Source organism: Penicillium citrinum, assembly GCF_028827155.1.
Source record: "Penicillium citrinum strain IBT 23319 chromosome Unknown utg000009l:1.0-4274883.0:1.0-4276374.0, whole genome shotgun sequence".
NCBI classification, from domain to species: Eukaryota; Fungi; Ascomycota; class Eurotiomycetes; order Eurotiales; family Aspergillaceae; genus Penicillium; species Penicillium citrinum.
The window spans coordinates 3,540,647-3,561,713 of record NW_026622694.1 but is presented as its reverse complement, the minus strand read 5'-3'; the positions used below and the strand labels follow the sequence as shown (position 1 = coordinate 3,561,713).

The window sequence follows — 21,067 nt, the reverse complement described above, 5'->3', positions numbered from 1 at the left end:
GGCTTATCATGAACGCTGATTCGGCCCGGGTGTCCAACCGCTGTTTCCGACCACGATCTCCGCCGAACCCCATCACCAAGAGATGATCGCGGCTCTGTCTTCCTCGCCACTCGTTTCTCACAATGCCTAACCTTCCCTCCCCGCCATCACCCCTCTCTTCTTCGGGGAAAGAAGAGACCTCATCCTTCCGGCGAAACACCGCCTCTTCAATCCGACCCCGCAACCTCGCGAGATGGTACCAATAACTCCTCCGCCTCAGCTGCGGTGCCCTCTACATCACCTGCGCATTCAACTGCAACCGTTGCCTCGAATGCGTCCTCCTCTTCCTTCCGCAATGTATCGGCCTGCAACCGCTGTCGACTACGCAAGAACCGTTGCGACCAGCGTCTTCCGCGATGTCAATCGTGTGAAAAAGCGGGAGTCCGCTGTGTCGGCTACGACCCGATTACCAAACGAGAAATACCGCGTAGCTATGTTTATTTCCTAGAAACCCGAGTCGCCTATCTCGAGAAGCAGTTGGCAGAACATCAAATAGAATTCAAGAAGGCTGTCGCGTTCGATGAAGAAGAGGCGGTCAAAACAGAGAACGAAGGCGATGTTGCGCAACCATCTTCCACTCTTGATGGCCAATCCGTTGATCTTCCCGAGAAGACCCAATGGAAGAACAACCCTACGTTGAGAGAAGAGGGCGATAAACTCGACCAGCGGGCAGATGTCGAACAAACAACCGAAGGAGCCCGCGATCCAGCCAACGAGGACAATTGGCGCCTGCATAATCTGGTATCAAATATTGGTATGGTTTCGGTGCAAGGAACATCTGATCCTCGATATCTTGGCTCAACTTCTGGTATATCATTTGCTCGAGTTGTCTTTGCCGCTGTGAGGAGTTCCCTTCCGGGAAATATGCCCGAGCGTTCTTCTATCCGTACAAGCGATCGTCTGCCTCAGACAGCTGCTGGAGGTCCCGGTGGAGGTACTATGCGCGATTCATTTTTCGGTCTGCAGACAAAACCGATGATGAAACGTGCAGCTTTCCCGGACCGAGAGTTGGCGGAACGACTCATCGATCTCTATTTTGAACATGCCAACCCTCAAATGCCTATTCTTCATCGCGGGGAATTCATGGAACTTCTGGATCGTACTTATCAGCTGGAAGAGAAGAACCGCTCCCCGCGCGCCCTTTATATCCTCAATATCGTGTTTGCTATTGGTGCTGGGATCATCTTTGACGATAAGCCTCAAAATTCTGATGACGAAAGCCGCGCTGGCCGTGACCGAGCGTCGTCTACAACTAAACGTCCTAGACTGTCTAGCCATCAATATCAACCGGAGGAATATCATGCTTCGGCAATTGTACACCTGGAGTCCTTTTTGGGCTCTTCGTCCAGTGAAGGTTTTGGGGGCTTGGAAGAACTCCAAGCCGTGCTCTTGTTGGCCAGTTTCGCGCTGCTTCGCCCCGTTGCGCCTGGTCTATGGTATATTGTAGGTGTTGCAATGCGTCTGGCCGTTGATTTAGGCCTTCACTATGAGGATGGTGTTGGTCTCGACACTGCAACGAAGGACGGAAACCCCATACAGCCACGCATCGACGCGCGTGAGCGTGGTCGGCGTGAATGGGTTCGTGATTTGCGACGTCGCCTTTGGTGGTGTGTATATAGCTTCGACCGTCTCGTTGCTACCTGCGTCGGGCGGCCATTCGGTATCAGTGATCAAGCAATAAGTACTGAGTTTCCATCTATGATGGATGACAAGTATATCACCAAGTCAGGTCTACTGACGCCACCGGAGGGAGCTTCCACTTATAAGCATGTTGCTTTCCATTACTTCAAGCTGCGGCTTCTCCAGTCGGAAATTCACGATGTTCTTCAATATCAACAGGCCCGCGCTGTGCGAAGACGAACTTCAGATAACATGGCCATCTTACCTCACGCTGAACTCACATCACCCTTTTTGCAAGGATTTGATTCATTCCGCTCATGGCGACATGATGTACACCGCCGCTTGGTGGAATGGCATGAAACTGCTCCGACTCGTGCGGATACGGGTGTTCGATTCTCTATCGAGCTTTTGGAGCTGAACTACTGGCAAGGAATTATCTTGTTATATCAGCAGAGCTTGACTGTACCTGCAGAGCTAGCCAGCGAACTGACACCAGCCGACGACGTCTCCAGTCCATCTTTCTCCAACCCTGATGAAGGCGATGAAGAAGATCATGTTTATCTCAACGTTGCCGAGGCAGGACAGAAGGTGATTCGAATTTATCGCCAGCTTCACCGCGTGCGTCTGGTGAATTATACGTACCTGGCTACTCACCATATTTTCATGGCTGGTATGAAGTCCCTCGCTTGCTTGTTCTATAGTAATTTGGCCCGAGTAAACGCTAACTTTGACGTCTCAGGAATTTCCTTCTTATATGCTATCTGGCATTCACCTCTTGTTCGAAGCCGGCTCACTCTCGATGAGGTCGACTTCACTGTCCTTGCAGCGACTTCAGTTTTGGGCGATCTGATGCACAAGTGTCCACCCGCTGAAAATTGCCGTGATGCTTTCGAGCGCATGAGTAAAGCCACAGTCCAGATGTGCCTGTCTACCACTGGCTTCGGATCTCAGGTTGATATGTCCCGTGTCCAAGCGTCATCCCATGCGAGCAACTCATTATATCCTGGCCGCGTACGCCAGCAAATGGGCCAACGGCAACAAGCGGGTCAAGGTCAAGCTCGCCGGCCAACTCAAACTCGTTCTTCCAGACCGGTTCCCAAATTTGACATGAATCTGGCAGATTTGTTCAGTGATAATCCGCCCTTGACAGATCGATCAAGGGTCGAGAACAGGCCTGGAGGCCCCGCTTATCCCGTTCGGCCAGATGCTCCGGAGAATCTACCCTCTGGGTTCACAACAGGCGATCGCCCTACTCGTCCGTTCGCACAGCGCACTCCCTCAATGGAGTACTATATGAAATACGAAAACCCTACTTCACCCCAACAGCATCCACACCCTCAGTTCTACTATGGTAATTCCCCACCACAGTCCGGCTCGCCTGGTAGTGTCGCTGCCCATTCAGCAAATGGACCCCATGGTCTTTCATCTGCCGACCACCCGGAGAACCAGCCCGGAATCAGTCTTGACTTCTTGGATTTCAATTCAGGAGATCCTGATCATCCAGCAAATATGGATGCGGATGCAAGTGCCGATTACCACATGGCCAATATGCCTCCTCTGGGTCCCAATTTAGGCCAAAACGTGGGAATTGACCTAGGCTTCGGCATGGCTATGGATTTCCAGCACGATTGGAGTGAGAATCCTAACTATGATCTTTTAGAAGGATACTTCTTCGGTGGATCTGGACCTGGTGCATCTGGTGGCGATGCATAAGGTGTGCCTGCATTGCTCTGCTTTTCATTTCATCTCTTTCTTTTCGTCTTGTTGCTTATTTGTCTTCTTTACTTTCCTTTAATCTCTTCATTGTTATACGTGTCTTTTCCTTTCCCGTTTCCGTCTTCCCCCCATCTCTCCTTCGTCGAGGTTTTGCTGGTCTGCTGTCTTCATCGCCATCCAATCTGCCCAACCTCAACTCTACCGCCGCTTTTTGCTTTATCGGGGATTGCATTGTCAAAGAGGATTAACAGGAATAGGACCGGGTTCGCGAGTCCGGGGTTTTGGCTGCTTTGATTCTCTGTTTCTTTTCTTTTCCTTTTCTTTGGTTATATTTTGTTCCATGATCTTTTTGCAAGCTGGGTCTGTGCTTGGGATACCATATATTTCTTATATACTATCTACATAAACATACAGAGAGAAGACATTAATTTAATGTCCACGTTGTACGACCAATGATTGATTGAACATATAGTTATATATTAGCAATTTGCAATCAACTGTATTTCCTTTACATGCACTCGAACCTGTCTATAAATATCAATGGCATGTTCTTGACTCGAAGTATGAAGAAAATCCATGGGAAGGCCCAGACCGAAAATCAAAAAGGCCAATTGGGCACGAATCCGCGCCAAAACAAACACCGCCGCCTTTTTTACTTTTCAACTCGCCAACGCATCAACTTTGAGAAAAATAGAAGAAGAAAAAAAGCCTAGGCTGACAGGCCATTCTTTATTTGTCGCATTTCGTTGGCTACTTTAGTCTCATGCGCTTGGACCCAACTGCCTGACTTCAACCTCATCAGGTGCCCAGTGCCCAGTGCTCAGAGAAGCCTATTGTCTTTCCCCGGCTCCGCCGTCTTACGATCTTTCCGATCTGCAATTCTGCCCTCGGAGAGATTCCTCGCCCTTCCCCTTCCCTCCCCTTCTAACACCTCCCTCTGTCGAACTTGTTCTGCGCAAATCGTACCATGCTCATTCCCCGTGATCACAAGCACCGAAATTCCCGACTCCGCTAGTTCGTGCTACTGGTTCGTTCAGCCCTGTCGGAGCGGACCCTGGAACCAACTGACATCCCCCGCCGAGACGCGCTCTACATACTCCTACTCCTACACTGAATACGTTGCTCGATCTACCACGGGACTGACTGTCTTGAACTCGCCTCAAGGACCTTCTCATTTGTTTCACCTCAACACAGTCGTTTTGCTTTGCGCTCAAAGTGTCACTCGCTGAAGTTCACCGGGACCGACTCTATTTTTTTTTCCCTTATCTTTTTCTTATACCCTTCGGACATGCGCGTGTGCGCCGATTTCTTACACGACCGTTTATGATGACCCTTGGATATTATCCGAAAATCTAATAGTGCCGCAATAATACGGTATCAAAATGGCCAAACCCGACGTACGAAGGGATTATTACGCAGATCTGGGACTTGCCCCCCAGTGCGGAATCAGAAGATATCAAAAAACAGTTCAGGAAGCTAGGTACGCGATCAAGGGCTTCAAATGTATCTTGTGCTCTGAAAGCATACTAACGATAGATTCTAGCGCTCAAATACCACCCTGACAAGAACCCCGGAAAGGAAGCAGAGTTCAATGTGAAGTTCCAGGCCATCAAAACCGCCCACGATCTTTTAAGTGACCCGACAACACGACTCAAGTACGATACAGACAGATTGCGCGCCGGTTATGGTAAGGTATCAGGCCCTCCAAAGACAAGCAGCACACGGAGACCTCAACCAACTGCTTTTCGACCTACTCCCCCACGGCCTCAATACAACCCACCGCCGCCTTTTGCCAAACCACAGCCAAAATCAAATGGACCATCGGCAGGTGCAAAGCGATATGAAGCGCATGCCCGCGCAGGGCCACAATCATGGCATAAACCACAGGATGAGAGCCAGACGAGGGCAGACGCATTCAAGGGTTTCTCGGGGATGAGGGGAGCCAATGCTGCCGGGTCTGCAGGCTGGCGAGGATTCGATCCGAATACAGGACGTGCAACACCAGGGGGAACACCTCGACAGCAAAATCAACCTTTCGGTAAACCGCGGCCTCAATCGGCTTACGAGCGTTTTCAAGAAAGTTACAGAACCCAGAACCCTTCTGCAATGCCTAACTCGCCTAAAAAGAAGAATGGATATGCGCCTGGAGCCTCTGGAGATGACGAACCCATGGCCCGAAATACCTCAGCATATACCAGCTCAAATCGTCCTAGCAGCATGTACTTTGACCCTGCACCACCGCCTACAGCAAAGAAACCGACTGTCACTGAGCAAACCCAGTCAACCCCGGAATATGAACGGACCCGTAGCCGCTATGCGGCAACAGGTGGTGAAAGGACATTTTTTACAAGCTCTGGCCTTGGACGTTCGTCCACGAGTCGCACTCCATCTGGAGGCCATCAAACCAGCCCAACGTCTGCTCAACATGAACGTCGGCGTAGTGCTAGTCCAAAAGCCGCACGGAACAGGGCATATTCCGTCTCGGAAACATCCAGTGATCTTGATGATTCTACCAGCGAAGAGGAAATACCACCCGTCCACCCCAAGCCAAAGGCCATACCCAAGAGTCGAATGCGTCACCGACAAAGGTTCCCCGATCTCTACGGGCAGAACGATTCGAGCTCCAGCACCGGTGAGAACTCTCGTGCCCGACAAGGCCAAAAACACCCCAGACCATCACCGTCCCCTCGAAGATTCCGGAAATATCGAAGGAGTTCGGGATACCACGATGGCAATGCTGACTTTTACCGTGACAAAGGACATAATTCGGATAGTGCAGCCTTCTCTAAAGGCCAACAAGGCCCATTCGGCAGCTCTTCTTCACGGTATGGCCATTTTGATTCCTACTCTCTCGGCAATCCGTATACTTATTTTTTTACCATGTGGTCCAGACCCGACTCAGCTCGAAACAAGACGACCCCTCAGCCAACATTTGGCGATTCCAGCCATTTGCACAAGAAATTCTCCGAGGAAGACTGGCGAGAACATCTTGACAAGTTTGACTTCCTCGGTGCCCATGCCAAATCCAGGAATGGATTTCGTGCATCTCCGAAGGGAAATAATGATGTAAAAGGAGCTGCCCAGATGCCCCCTGATTCATGGAAAGCAAAACAAAATCCATGGCCTGGATTTGCGGGCCTTTCAATGGAAGATCAGCCACAGCCTCCACAGTCAAGTTCATTCACTCCTCCTCCTGGCACACAGAGCCAGGATGGAACCGCAAACCATACCAACCCAACGCAGACAACGACAACTACGCATGACCACCCTAGATTCCCCCAGTTTACAAGCGGAGGAAGTGGTTCTCAAGCGCAACCACAACCGCAACCACAACAGGCACCAACACCATTTGCGCAAGCCAAGTTCTCTGCCGAGCAATGGAGCGAGCAACTTCGAAATCTTTCTTGGAGCGTAGACGATGATAGCAAGACTCGGCAAACAAGGACGCCACCCTTACGGAGTCCAAAGAAGCCAGTCAGACCGGCAACTAAAGTTCAAAACGGTCCTCAGCCGGCTAAGGTGGCAACTGAAGCAGAGGAAATCAGAGACACAATCAATGGCGACACACCCTCAGCATCCACCTCGTCGTTGCCCGCCGGGGTTGAGGTCGAGCCCGAAGCTATGGATCTTGATGATGAATTGCCACCTGTTCACCCAAATGCCTCTGCCCCTGCATCTGCATCTGCCACCAACGGGCATAAGTCTACTAATGGATCCGCGAATACAAGCTATCCGGATCTTAACGCAAATGCCCGAGCAAGTATTCCTCCCGACTCGAGAAAGACCGCATCACCTCATACAGTAAATGGCACATCGAAGGCGGAGACTCGTACCCCTCTCTTCAATCTGAATAATCTTCGTAACACAGCACCCTTCACCAGCACCAATAGTGGAGGCATCGAGAATCTTGATGATGTGTTCGCCACCTTACCATTTGAATCCAAAGCAAGACAACAGAAGACCACGAAAAACGACATTCGACCACGGGAACTCAAGCTGCCCAACCCACCCAAACGACCACGGGCACCTGAATTGGTCCCCATACAGCCAGGCTCAACGCAATTCATGCTCCCTCGGGAAAAATGGAATTACTATGTATCAACGATGGGAAGTTACATGCACGACTGGAATCTTTTCAATCGACGCATGCTACTACATTTCAATACTCGACAAGACGCTATTGAGACCGGGCTTGCACCAGGCTGGATGAGTGCAGTGGGTGACACAACCCGTTTACGAATGAATGGCGATGATGAAGATTCCACTCCGAGCAAAGACGAAGTCCATGCAAACCCTGATGTCACCGAGAGTGATGAATTGGTTCCCGATCGCCGAACTGGTGGATATAGTGCATACCTTAGAGGCATTGAAGAAGATATTCAGGTCCGAAAGCACTGGGAAGTAGCCTGTGAAATGCATCGAGAATGTATCTTAGACCTGGGACGTCTTCGGGAATGGATTCGAGAAGGGGGAAAGGTGGTTTGATAGATTTGCCTTTTGTGGGATTTCTGCGATGAATGACCTGATATCGGTGGAAATGCCCGCTCATTTTCCTCTCCCTCCTGTTCATTTTTCTACTTTTTGCGTTTTCTTCTTTTCTTTTGCATGTTGGAATTTGGTGTCTTTTTTGGTAAATACCCTGGATATGATTTGCATTTGATAGATTAACTTCGGTCCTCATTGTTCCGCATATGGTATTTTTGGATGCCATGCACTTACTATTCCATTATATGAACCCCTCTACTGTTGTATACTAGTAACCTTGAATAGCTACTAGTTCATACGTTAGAATATAAAGAATTACTCTTCGTAGTGCATATTGTGATTGGTGATTGTACTTCTACATAATGTATGTACTTCAAGACTGCCGCCTCAGGCATCAAGCCCCGCGTATCGTATTAGCAATACCATAAAATACGCGCAAAAATACCATCATGAGTCACTTTTGCAGAGTCATATAAAGCTGCTCTTTTTTTTACATTTTGATATTCTCTTGAGCGTTGTAATTATTCCTTGGTATGTATAGAACTACATTCTCGTTTGATTTTGATTTTTTTCCCACCAACACTTTTTAGTGGACGACCAACTTTTACACCGGAAGAGAAGAAACGACTGACCCGCGCCAGAACTCGCTGCCCCGCCATCCCCGAAGCCGGACTTACTTCTCTTCTTTTCCAATCCCCCGCCACTAGCAACACAATTGATTACAATTGATTGTTCCCAAACCCCAGGATATCCAAATATCGCTATTGGAACTGTTTTGGATCAATTCGCTCAGATAGAACCGACACAATGGTCTCGATTGTTTTAGGAAGTCAATGGGGTGATGAAGGTTAGTCGCTAGAGGCCGGCCGCAAAGTGCCTTGAGATGAGATGGAGCAATTCATTACCAGAACCATACACACTACATTATTGGACAGCGCTGATGATGTGAATTGAACAGGAAAGGGGAAGATTACCGATATGCTGTCGCAGCAGGCGACTCTCTGCTGCCGTGCTGCCGGTGGTCACAGTACGTATTTTCTCTCGCCATAACCGTTTTGACTTGGTCCAAATGTGAATTCAAGTACTAAACTCGACCTCTACCCAGACGCTGGTCACACTATCGTCCACGAAAATGTCACTTATGACTTCCACATCCTGCCCTCCGGTCTGGTTTCGCCTTCATGTATTAACCTGATTGGCGCCGGAACCGTCGTCCACGTCCCCAGCTTTTTCAAGGAACTCGCTCAGCTTGAGACCAAGGGTCTGAAATCCGCCGGTAGTCGCATCTTCATTTCCGACCGCGCACACGTCTGCTTCGACTTGCACTCTGTTGTCGATGGTTTGGAGGAGGCTGGTCTTGGTGGCCGTAAGGTTGGCACCACCGGTAAGGGTATCGGTCCTTGCTACAGTGACAAGGCTGCGCGCCGCGGTGTGCGCATCGGTGAGATTCTGGATGAGGCTACCTTCGAGCGGAAACTGCGCACTCTTGACACCTCTTACCGCGCTCGCTTCGGTGACATCTCGTATGATGTCGAGGAGGAAATCGCTCGCTTCAAGGTATGTGGGGGAGGGAGGAAGAACTACTCCGATCCTTGTGGGGTTGATCTGGTTTGGGGATGCATACAAATCGAACTGATTCTGACGAGTTTAATAGGAATACCGCTCTAAGCTGAAGCCCTACATTGTCGACCAACTTGCGTTCCTGGAGGAGCACAAGAACTCGCCTAACACCCTCGTTGAAGGTGCTAACGCCCTTATGCTTGATCTCGACCACGGAACATACCCCTTCGTCACCTCCTCCTCCACCGGCCTGGGAGGTGCCGTGCAAGCCCTTGCCCTCAACCCTACCAGCATCAAGTCGGTTATTGGTGTATTGAAAGCCTACACCACCCGTGTTGGCTCCGGACCTTTCCCTAGCGAGCAGTTGAATGAAGACGGCGACAAGCTTCAGCAGGTCGGCCGGGAATTCGGCGTAACAACCGGTCGTCGTCGTCGTTGCGGCTGGCTCGATTTGGTCCTCGCCCGCTACTCCCACGCCATTAACCACTACACTGCTCTCAACCTCACCAAGCTCGATGTCCTGGATGACTTCGATGAGATCAAGGTTGGCGTCGCCTACATTCTCCCCGATGGCACCCGCACTACTTTCACCTTCCCCGCGGATCCCAACGTCGTCGACAAGATCCAGGTCGAGTATGTCACTCTTCCTGGTTGGAAATCCAACACCATGGGCGTGACCCGCTATGAAGACCTGCCCCCCAACGCCCGCGCTTATATCGAGTTCATCGAGCGTGAGATTGGCAACGTTCCCGTTAAGTGGATCGGTACCGGTCCTGCTCGGGAACACATGATTGCCCGCGACTAGATTCAGAGAGAGATTGCGAGATCAAATACGTGAAGAGGTGTTATTATCCCCCTCTGTCCTTCCTACCTCTTTCTTAGGTTGATTCATTGTAAGTGTCTTCCTCTGGATAGATTTTTATTTTTCTTCGTGCTCGGACATACTGGTTACTGCAAAATATTGGGATATGCTATTGAATTATATACGGTTTCTACTTTCCCTTCCTGCTCACGGTGTTACTTATTCCCCAATGGTTTTAATACTAGACAGTTTTTGGTTCTAATTATCGTCGCCACGGCGCTGCAAAGTATCCTGATATCAGGATTAGACTTGGAATGGACGGTCCTGGAGTGGCATGGGCTGCACTGCATTTTGACACTAAGTAGGAGCAGTTTTTAATAGCATACATAGTTTTGACATTTGAGAGCTAATCAGGTTCAAATTCTGTATAGAACTTCTAATACACTTCACATTAAAATGATTTGCTTGATGGTATCCTATCTATTGTACAACTTGGAGATTATATCCATGAAGAGTATCTGGTCACAAGACAATAAAACACATGAGGAGAGAAGAGGAAAATCGAAGACAAAAGACATATTCTACAAGATGTTTGAACCAGAGGACATGGAAAGGAACGCCGCCCAAATGCAAGGATGGTAACTTAACCGATTGCCCTGCGTCACGGAGATCATGCATCACAGGTTAAAATCCATATCACGGAAGGATGATCGACGGCGAGGTCGAGAATCGAATCCACGAGAACGAGAATCATAATCACGAGAACGACGGAAACCACCAGATCGGCGATCGAAGCCACGGTCAGAACGGAAGTCTGAGCGACGGTCCATGCCCATATCTCCAGAGCGACCCCCTTCAACTCTGAGTTGGCCAATACGCGATAGACCCAAGTTCTGCGCGAGACGGGCACTGATAGCTGGGGGTTCTGGAAGGGCATAACCGTGGACAGCCAGTCGGTTCATGATTTCGACGAAATCACGCTTGTTCTGATGTGTTCTGGAAAGGGTGCCGAATTGGGATTTCCAGGCGTATTCACGGGTTGATGGTTGCAGCCTGCTCATGGCGCTCATCACCTGGGCGACAGAACTATCAGGCTCACCTACCAAACCCTGGGTCAAGTCTTGAGCGCCGGTAGGAATCGAATCGTCCTTATCAATAGGGATACCACTCATTTGTCTCCGGAACAAAGAGAGTTCGGCTACGCCGAAGAGAATCCAACCTTCGCCAGTCTTGTTGGCACGGGCTGTCCGACCCAGACGATGAATGTAGGTTTCTCTGTCACGGGGTAGGCCAATTTGAATGACGTGAGTCACTTCTGGGAAATCCATACCACGAGCAGTCACATCGGACGAAAATAGAAGGGCCTCGGTAGCTCTGCGGAAACCATTGGCAGCATTTGTGCGTTGGGCTTGGCTCAGCTTCGAATGAATCTCAATAAGTTCCATTCGGCCCAATGGGTGGCGTCTGTTATCGGGTGAAGTTTGAAGCTCCTCGAAGACTTGAGCGGCGAGCGAGACCTCATTGGTAGCATTGCCATAAATGATAGCCTTGAAAGGACGCAAGGTCGCATCTTGACTTTGACGATTCTTATACTCCTTGATAATGTCAAGGACGGCAGGTAGAGCATTCTCGTATCCCGGCATGAGAATGGCCCGCTGAGGTACCCGCAAGTGGGTAGGAGCTTCGTCCTCCCGAACGGTCTTGACGAACTTATAGTCTGGCTTCATTGTTCGGTCCACCATTCGCATCACCTCTCTGGGCACGGTGGCTGAGAGCATGAGCGTCTGACGGTCCACCTTATAGGGGTCAGGAAGCAGGCTTTGGATATCTCTGATTTCCTCGGAAAACCCGTCGTCCAACAAGCGATCAGCCTCGTCAAGGATAAGGGTGTTCAGCTTAGGTGCTGCGACGCCGCTTCTAGGGTCGGAAAGAATGTCCTTGAGACGGCCTGGGGTACCAACGAGAAGATGGCAGCCTTCACGCTGCATCTTCCTCAGACCAGCCGTCTTCTGGGTACCACCAACAGCAGTTTGCACCACCAGACCTGAGTTTGCTGCAACCTTCATCGCCTCGGCTGCGATTTGCTCGGCCAACTCGCGAGTGGGCGAGATGATGAGTGCACGGATATCGGTAGGGTTGGCTCCGTGGGGACCGCGTCCACGGCCTAAGCGGGCTGGGGTAAATGTAGGATCGTTGATGATATTTTGCATGGTGGGAATGAGGAAAGCAAGCGTCTTGCCAGTTCCGGTCTTTGCCTGAGCCAGACTGGATTAGGGTTAGCAAACATCATCCAACGGCTATATTGAAAAGACTTCCGCGTATGGAGTTCAACTTACACATCATCGCCCTGAAGCATCTGATTGATCGTTTGACTTTGAACATCGGTCATAGTCTTCAGACCCATGCGGTTGGGGTGGGTAATATTCCGGATCAACGAAGGGCTGATCAGGCCAGAGGTCTGCAAATCGGCAAACTCAGTGATGAGTTCTTGTTGCGCAGATTCTTTGATGTCAGCCTCAACAGCTGCGACAGCCTCACGCAGGGCCGGGAAAGTCTGGAAAGATCGGTCCAGACCAGGGGAACGAATCGACGGAGGTTGCCATTTGAACAGTTGAGGTGTCCAGCGGACCGATGAGGAGCGCGGCACCGCAGCACGCAAAGCATGCACGGTACCGAAACGACGCATTGCTCCAAACATTGTGAATGGAGGATGAAAAAAAAAAAGGGTGATGCGATGCCTTGTTGGCAATGGCGCGCGGCGAAACGCAAAACTGGAAAAATAACTGATTGGGTCATGTGATCCTTATCGATAAGGAGATCGGTCCGGTGGACAGCCAATCAGAGGTCGCCGTTCTAAGACAGCCCGGGATCTGCCGTGGCCAATCACAGGCGCCCCATCATGTGACAAGAAGAAGTAAAAACATGAGCAATTGTGGGTTTGTCAGTTTTTTTACAAAATTCACAAACAACTCGATATATTCGAAAATCAATCATATCATTGGATACTATTCTGGGATAGTGAACTCATTTGGTCGCGTTTAATAGTCCTTAACGTAATTCCCGGCCGTCCGGGCCACCTACGCCTAGTAAAAAACTTCAAATCGGCATACCTCAACCAACACCTCTTAATTAAGCTAAATATAGCGATTTTTTACATGAATTGACCCTGTGGCCAATCTCCCTACACCCACTACACCTAGGCGGAGCCCTCTTCGCCGGTTGATTTGCCTGAATAAGCAATCCCCCCTGCGCATGGAAATCTACCATAGGTGCTTCTGCTGGCAAATCTATTCGCAGAGTATCTGTCTAGTTGACCGATTGCGTTTCTGGCGTTTATTCTCATTTTTTGTGGAGTGCTATGCAGTGACCTTTGATGATCTGATCTAGTATAGTTTTTGATAGATTTGGGGGGCTATTTGGCCGCTGCTTTAGCAGATTTTTGAGTATGAAAGCTTGTTTCTATAGCTGAATCATGGTTTTGGATATTTTTGGCGTCAATTGGCTAGATATGCTGTTTGGCCGGCTGTTTAGTGGTATAGATATTCATAGAGATATTAAGCTTTGAAAACACCCCTTCCGCATCGATTGGCACTAGACCACTAGCTGCAAAACTATTTTGGATAATAACGGACTGTTGAAAGATCTTTAGCTGTGCGCATTGATAGTTATCTAAGAAATCGAACTTATCAATATAGTTATATTCTCTGTATATAAGATCACTTATAAAATTGACTATATATATACTTGAGTACTGCAAAGTATTCAATATCAAATAGTTGTAGTAGATATAATAAATGTAAAAATATACAAAGAGAAATAATATTATTCTCTGCATAAGTTCGGTCTAATTGGGATATAAGATAGTTTTTATAATCATCAAAAATCAATAGCCGAAATCAGCTATGTATACACAAATTTGTTGATAGAATAAATAGCTTTTATAGCCAATATAGATCAATCTCATCAGTGATCCAGCTATTATTTGAGATCTCAAACTGTCAATCTTTGGATAGATTATCAAATCAATCCGCAATAGCAATCTTGCTTTTAAAGACAATACAAAACAGTAGCGAAAAACTATCTGTGCAGATTACTTCAATAGCAGTAATCCATTCACAATTTTCTGACTATAGAATACCTATTCTATAGTCAGAAAAATTGACAATCCACCTAGATTGTCAACTATAATATTCTGCTTATATGACTACCTTTTGCATTGAAATAAAGTCTATTGCGAATTCTGTTTTATCAAAGTTGTGTATATTCTCAGCATGTATCTTGTTCTCATCAATAGAAAACCACTCTTGTAGCGATTTCGGATCTTTATTTAGAATACACCGGTAGACATACTGTCTTGAGAAGCGTATACAAAGCTCATCACGCCGTTGAATAAAAATTGATAGCCAATTCTTGTCTACTGTAGCCGGCGGATTGTTACCACACACAGCTAGTAGAATATTAGCCATATCTCGCACAATAGCTGGCCTAGGCGCTGCTCTATACACATCCATAGAGATAATCCACCCAGTAAGCGAATCCTTTTCGAATTGGATCAATTTATGACCCGTAGAGCGCTTATCAACACATGAGATTCGGCCGTCAGCGCGCGCTTGTAGTGTTGAACGCGGTATTTCGTATAGATTCGCTGCTGCGCGAAGGGATTTGATACGGCCATGTTTAATATCATCAAGGGCTAACAAGGCCCTGCCCTCTTGATTGGCCGGTTTGTGCGATGATTCAGAGCGAATTGGTGGCATGGTAGGTGGTTGAAGTATGTAGGTAGGTAAGGAAACGCGCTTTTGGATGGGGTGGCCCGGACGGCCGGGAATCACGTTAGCCCCGAGCCGCTTACTCATAAAACCCTTAGATCTACAGGAGTATCTTTGGCTCACACTACCATTATTAGTAGGCCAGTGACATCCCATTGGAGGATGTTCTTGGTGATTGATAAGCCGAGTTAATTCAGCTGTTGAGGCTGACAAACGGATTGAACTTCATTTCGCAATCTCTGTTACGCACAAAGATTTGCTACAGGCTTAGCTGTCATGTAAGATTGATGCGAGCTGGAAAGCCTTAGAACCCGGTGAATGAATGTTATAAGAAACAAGGCTCGCCCTGCATGTGTATTTTGTTCTGTTAGACCAACATCCCCTCCACTCCTACCTTCAACTCCACCTCCACCTCCAAACTCCACACTTCTGATTGTATCCGCCATGGCGCCAACTACCGTCGCAATTATTGGGGGTTCCTATGCGGGTATGAGCGTAGCTCACTCAGTCTTGAGTGTCCCTAATGTCAAGGTGGTCATGATCAACCCATCCACCACTTTCTACTGGAACATCGCTGCTCCTCGTATTGTTGCCAAATCAACGGCCTTTTCGCCTGATCAGTACCTCATCCCCATTACCAAAGGCTTTGCAAAGTATCCCGCGGAATCCTTTGAATTTATCGCCGGTACGGCGACAGACATCGATGTCGCCGGCAAGACGGTCTCCGTGACTCCCAATAGCGGCGACGCCAAATCCATCTCTTATGATTATCTTGTCATCGCATCCGGTAGCACCACGGCTGCATCGAATGCTTCTATCACCGGAGCATCCATCCCCTTCAAGCCGACGAATCACGACAATCTCAAGGAAATGATCGCATCAGCTCAGCAGCAAATTGCCGGCGCCAAGGAGATCGTGATCGGTGGTGCAGGTCCCATTGGCCTTGAAGTGGCCGGTGAGATTGCCGAAGCCGCACAACAAAGTGGGAACAAGGTATCTATCACCTTGGTCTCTGCCACAGATCGCGTTCTTCCCATGCTCAAGCCATCTGCCAGCTCTAGCGCTGCAAACCTGCTGAAGAAGAAGCAAATCAAGGTCATCACGTCGACACGGGTAGAGGGCGTGGAGGAATCGGGTGAAGGTGCATCCAAGACCTGGACCGTTTCTCTGAGTAATGGTGAGAAGCTCTCGGCTGATCTCTACCTCCCCACTACTGGATCTTTGCCCAATAACAGCTTCATCCCGAAACATTTCTTAGATGAGGATGGTTGGGTTAAGGTGGACAAGGAGATGCGCGTACCTTCCACAGAGGGAATTTACGCTGTGGGCGATATTACTAATAACTCGATGCGTCTGGCTTTCAAGACTGGAGAACAGGCTAAGATTGCGGGCAACAATCTCAAGGTTGATATTGCTGGCAAGGGTACGCGACAGTCATATGATCAAGGCGAGAGTGTCATGATGGTTGTTCCGATCGGTGCCAGTGGTGGCACTGGGCAGGTGTTTGGTTTCGTTCCTTTCAGTTTCATGGTGAAGATGATCAAGGGAGGTGATTATTTCATTTCGAAGGCAGCAGCCACTGTGGATGGAACTGCTTAGAACTAACTGGTGAAGGAAGATGTTGATTCATGTGTTACGTGTTATGGCACGGCGACTTTTTCGATACCTTGAATATTTCTGTTTTCATTTGGACAAGAAGATAGAGAGACTAATACTCGTACATCGCATTTTTAATAGCTACATAGTCATTATAATGTTCGACATTCTCGAGACAGTTCATTCAATCCATTACATTACTGTTTTATTAGTTATGTTGGACCAGTAGTACCGCCGAAGTAGATCGACTATTGATTGGTACTTCGAGGTACATACTATGTACATCAATCTCCATAATATTTCAACGTTAGTAAATAGAACATTATTCACTGCTGTACAATTCAAAATATCCAATGAAAATCCTCAATCTCTCAGGGTTCAAGTGGCAGCAATTCAGCGATCAATGCTGATCCAATTGATCCACGCCAAACTCAAGATCGTATTCCACTTGCCCCTCCACCGTATTCAGTAACCTGCTCCGTGCTGAGAAATCAGAGTTGAGCCCGCATCGGAAACTAAATTGGCGCTGAGACTCTCTAGAGTTTGCCGACGGTGTTCGTGCCTAGAAAGGTCGTCTCCCCCGTCGGCATTGTGCCTTCAATTCATCCGAGCTCCACTAGTCCGTTGTGGTCACAGTGGGTCATTTCAACTTTTCATTCTTGCTAAGCTCGAGTGGCGAGTTGTTGGGACTATACTGAGATTACCAATCTAGACACCATATTCTATCAGATTTACGATCAATCAACCGAGGATAGTATTTTCACTAATATAGTTGACTACAATACAATATACAATATATGTACACAGCACATAGTAGTGAATACACTAATGCATTTTATGCAGAACTGTGGATCCGTCAGAACTTTGGACTATAACCTTCTCGAGAAGCTTCTCCGGGGGCTCCGCAAGCGGCGACTTTTACTGAATGATGAAATCAACAACAGCAACTGTTGTAGTCCTGCCTCGGTCCCGTTCACTGCCCCCCGCTTGCTCTCTGGTTCTGTCGTATATTCTTATATAACGAGGGTCGTACATCATTTTGTGACTGCATTCCCATCTTCATCTAATTCCTCCCAATCTCAAGCTCTACCACCACCACCATCACCACTTCTAATACTAAATAATTGAAACGATTTACGTCATGGCCAACAAGTCTCTCATCTTCAAGCAGATCCCCCAGGGATACCCTGTCCCTGGTAAGGATCTCACCATCGAGTCCGCCCCCTACGATGCCAATGTTGCCGCCCCCGACAACGGTGTCGTCCTGCAATCTCTCTACACCAGCTTTGACCCTTATATGCGTGGCCGCATGCGCCCCGCGGACGTCAAGTCTTATGCCCCCGCCTTCAACCTCGGCAACCCCATCGACAGTGCCAGCATCGCCAAGGTCGTTCGCTCCAACAATGCCAACTACAAGGAAGGTGACCTGGTCATCGGCCATGTCACCATTCAGGAATACATTGCCCTCGACAATGCCAACCTCGCCCGTATCCGCAAGCTCGAGAACCCCCCTCGGTATCGAAGATATCCGCGTTTTCCTCGGTCCCCTCGGTATGCCCGGTCTGACTGCCTACTCTTCCCTGTATGAGATTGGCAAGCCCAAGAAGGGCGAGACTATCTTCGTTTCCGCTGCTAGCGGTGCTGTCGGTCAGTTGGTCGGTCAGCTCGCTAAGCACGAGGGTCTCCGTGTCATTGGATCAGTTGGCTCTGACGAGAAGCTCGAGTACATCACCAAGGAGCTTGGCTTCGACGGTGGCTTCAACTATAAGAACGAGAAGCCCGCTGATGCTCTGGCCCGTCTTGCCCCCGAGGGTATCGATATCTACTATGAGAACGTCGGTGGTGAGCACCTCGAGGCTGCTCTGAACGCCATGAACAACTTCGGCCGTGTCGTTGTCTGTGGTCTGATTTCTCAGTACAACTCCGCTCCTTACCCCATCACCAACATCCACCAGGTTCTCGTGAAGCGTATCACCATGCGCGGTTTCATCGTCGGTGACGCTGGCATGGGTGATAAGTACACCAAGGAGCACCAGGAGCGTGTGCAGAAGTGGATTAAGGAGGGCTCTTTCAAGGTTCTCATCCACGAGACTGTCGGTATTGACAATGCTGCTGAAGGTCTGGTTGGTATCTTCCACGGCAAGAACAAGGGCAAGGCTGTTCTGAAGTTTTAAACAAGCGATGGCATTGGGAAACGGTGTTATGTTATACTACGATTACGGAATTAAAATGTTTTCATCATTCGATTTGAAATGTCTGCGACGATTCACTCAGGTTTGAGCACTTGGCATAGGTCTAAATAGAACTATCTCACGATAATGTGAATCATTGCCAAAAAAAATAAAGTCGAGATTTCTTCAAACAATCCAACTTCTGGTTGCATAATTGTTAGACTTAAGATGTACTATGTACCTAGATATTGGAGTAGGGACAATGCCTATCTTTCAATGAGCCGTGCTTACCTTAAGGTGCTCAAACCTGAGCGAATCGTCACAGACGTTTCAAATCGAATGATGAACACATTCTAATTATGGTAACGCTGTAAGCCTGCTAGTAACTGATGACAGGTCTCAGGTTGGTGGTCATTCCAGCTCTATGTCTACGCTTGGGTACTACTATTAAGTGTCGCAATAATCATATTACTACCCAGGTAATTGTATGTACGTCCTACACGAGGATAACCACACAAGAGTAGTTTCCAAGATGTCGTATTATATGCCACAATGATGGTAGTTACTATTCATATTACTAGAAAGATGCCCGACGAACCCCACCGCAAGCCGAGCTGTTATCTCGACGAGGTTGCCATTGTTTATCATGTGATTAGCGACTTCAATTTGATATAAATCTAGGAGAGCTATTTACTCCGCCGCCTGAGGGTAGCTACGTGGAGCGGTTATAGTAAAATTATTTGGTACGCCTAGCCATTTCGGCTATTCGTATAGAGCGGACTATATGAACTAAATGCTAGCAAAGCCTAGCAATCATATCATTAGCATCCTTCGGCATAGTATATTCATATTCATTAGAGCATAAAGGTCATTCAATCAATAATAATAATCTCGTACATTATAGTGCAGTTCTTTGACCTGAATACGTACATCTAAGCCGTGGCTAAATGTTCTCGCATCGGCCAATTTCGGCTGGGCGGAAACCCGTCGACCAATCACCTGACCCAGAACTGGGATGACATACCTGAGTATCCCGAGGTTGCCAACTTCATCCTTGTGCGAGCGACCATCTTCGACCCTCACCACTCCAACTCGTCACAATGGCTTCATTCGCGCGCTCTTCGCTGCTTAGGCAAACTCTTGCGACTACCCGGTCGCCTCTTCTCCGCCAGAATGTCGGCGTGTCGCAGGCCGTCGCCTTCCACGCCTCCGCGAAGAAGCAGATCCTGCCCCCGTTGCCGCGTAAGTCGAGACTCCTCGAGGACTTGAAATATTGTCGAGTGGTATATTACCATTCGATATGAATCATGAACTTTATCCGATAATATGATTATGCCTGCTAATACGTTATTGACCATACAGAGAAACTCGATGGAACCAGTACGTTTTGCCGATCCGAGTCCAATTCTTGAAACCCTCTCTTTGCCCTCGCGAATCTCAAGCCTGTCGTATACACTCCATACATAATGTCCAGAAGCTATTTCGCGATATCAGCAAAATTCCGGTGTATCTGTTCGATTGAAATTGCGTACTAACTCCGCGATAGTGAACGATCCCGTTCCCGTTCCCCAGCCTCACCCCTCCGAGGGTAGCTACCACTGGACCTTCGAGCGGTTCGTCGCATCCTGAATGCAGCAATGCATAAGCTTTAGAGATGGGGAATTGGTATGCTAACTTGTTCCAGCGCCGTTTGTGTCGGCCTGATCCCCCTCACGATCGCTCCTTTCGCTGCCGGCTCCCTTAACCCGGTCATGGACGCTGTCCTCTGCTCTCTCTTGGTCGCTCACTCCCACGTTGGATTCCAGTAAGCTAAATACACGAATATCTGATCTTCATCCAATTTACACTTCTAACACTCGCCCAGGGCCGCTATCATCGATTACTTCCGTCCTCAGCGTGTGCCCAAGTTCCACTCCCTCTGCAACTGGCTGCTGCGCGCCTTCACCTTGACCACCGCTGTCGGTTTGTACGAGTTTGAGACAAACGACGTGGGTGTCACTGAGGCTCTGCGTCGGGTCTGGAACGCATAGAGTGGTGTGAAATCGTCATTTGAAAAGGGTGTTTTTGCGTTTCTTTTGTTTCTGGTCCAGGCGTTTCGCCTCTGTATATGTCAACCTTCTTCTCATTTGTCTCTGCCCGAATTGATTCGGAGCTAAATATCTTCTTTCCCATGGGAAATATCATCTGTACCAGCAGCATTACTTCATATTGCACAATCCATAGTAGTCGTACTAGATATAAACCTCGAAAAGGTCTCCGTCTTGTCGTATCATACCACATCTACTGGCAGAGGGAAGACAAAGAAATGG

General features: G+C 48.5%; 8 protein-coding genes across 8 annotated transcripts; 6 read left to right on the top strand and 2 right to left on the bottom strand.

Moving 5' to 3' along the window:
* Positions 1–8: 8 nt before the first annotated feature.
* N7469_010807 (Zn(II)2Cys6 transcription factor) lies at positions 9–3,372 on the top strand (the record flags this gene model as incomplete). The annotated part of the gene is made up of 2 exons (XM_056649712.1): positions 9–31; positions 81–3,372. The coding sequence occupies 2 exons, from the start codon at positions 9–11 to the stop codon at positions 3,370–3,372; spliced, it is 3,315 nt and encodes a 1,104-aa protein (XP_056496843.1).
* A 1,291-nt stretch (positions 3,373–4,663) lies between these two features.
* N7469_010806 (uncharacterized protein) lies at positions 4,664–7,860 on the top strand (the record flags this gene model as incomplete). The annotated part of the gene is made up of 3 exons (XM_056649711.1): positions 4,664–4,669; positions 4,735–4,855; positions 4,919–7,860. 3 exons carry the CDS (start codon positions 4,664–4,666, stop codon positions 7,858–7,860), a joined length of 3,069 nt encoding a protein of 1,022 aa, XP_056496842.1.
* An 807-nt stretch (positions 7,861–8,667) lies between these two features.
* Positions 8,668–10,225, top strand: adB (adenylosuccinate synthase ADE12; the record flags this gene model as incomplete). The annotated part of the gene is made up of 4 exons (XM_056649710.1): positions 8,668–8,707; positions 8,819–8,887; positions 8,966–9,417; positions 9,515–10,225. The coding sequence occupies 4 exons, from the start codon at positions 8,668–8,670 to the stop codon at positions 10,223–10,225; spliced, it is 1,272 nt and encodes a 423-aa protein (XP_056496841.1).
* A 674-nt stretch (positions 10,226–10,899) lies between these two features.
* On the bottom strand, positions 10,900–12,920 carry helA (putative DEAD box RNA helicase HelA; the record flags this gene model as incomplete). Its single annotated transcript, XM_056649709.1, has 2 exons — positions 10,900–12,487; positions 12,559–12,920. 2 exons carry the CDS (start codon positions 12,918–12,920, stop codon positions 10,900–10,902), a joined length of 1,950 nt encoding a protein of 649 aa, XP_056496840.1.
* Positions 12,921–13,418: 498 nt separating this feature from the next.
* On the bottom strand, positions 13,419–13,925 carry N7469_010803 (uncharacterized protein; the record flags this gene model as incomplete). The annotated part of the gene is made up of 2 exons (XM_056649708.1): positions 13,419–13,634; positions 13,794–13,925. Coding segments are annotated over 2 exons (348 nt in total), but the record flags the coding sequence as incomplete, so codon positions are not given.
* A 1,510-nt stretch (positions 13,926–15,435) lies between these two features.
* On the top strand, positions 15,436–16,590 carry N7469_010802 (NAD(P)/FAD-dependent oxidoreductase; the record flags this gene model as incomplete). The annotated part of the gene is made up of 1 exon (XM_056649707.1): positions 15,436–16,590. One exon carries the CDS (start codon positions 15,436–15,438, stop codon positions 16,588–16,590), a length of 1,155 nt encoding a protein of 384 aa, XP_056496838.1.
* A 1,138-nt stretch (positions 16,591–17,728) lies between these two features.
* On the top strand, positions 17,729–18,761 carry N7469_010801 (MDR family NADP-dependent oxidoreductase; the record flags this gene model as incomplete). The annotated part of the gene is made up of 2 exons (XM_056649706.1): positions 17,729–18,074; positions 18,112–18,761. The coding sequence occupies 2 exons, from the start codon at positions 17,729–17,731 to the stop codon at positions 18,759–18,761; spliced, it is 996 nt and encodes a 331-aa protein (XP_056496837.1).
* A 1,097-nt stretch (positions 18,762–19,858) lies between these two features.
* N7469_010800 (CybS family protein) lies at positions 19,859–20,788 on the top strand (the record flags this gene model as incomplete). The annotated part of the gene is made up of 5 exons (XM_056649705.1): positions 19,859–20,000; positions 20,121–20,138; positions 20,305–20,371; positions 20,443–20,562; positions 20,623–20,788. 5 exons carry the CDS (start codon positions 19,859–19,861, stop codon positions 20,786–20,788), a joined length of 513 nt encoding a protein of 170 aa, XP_056496836.1.
* Positions 20,789–21,067: the final 279 nt, after the last annotated feature.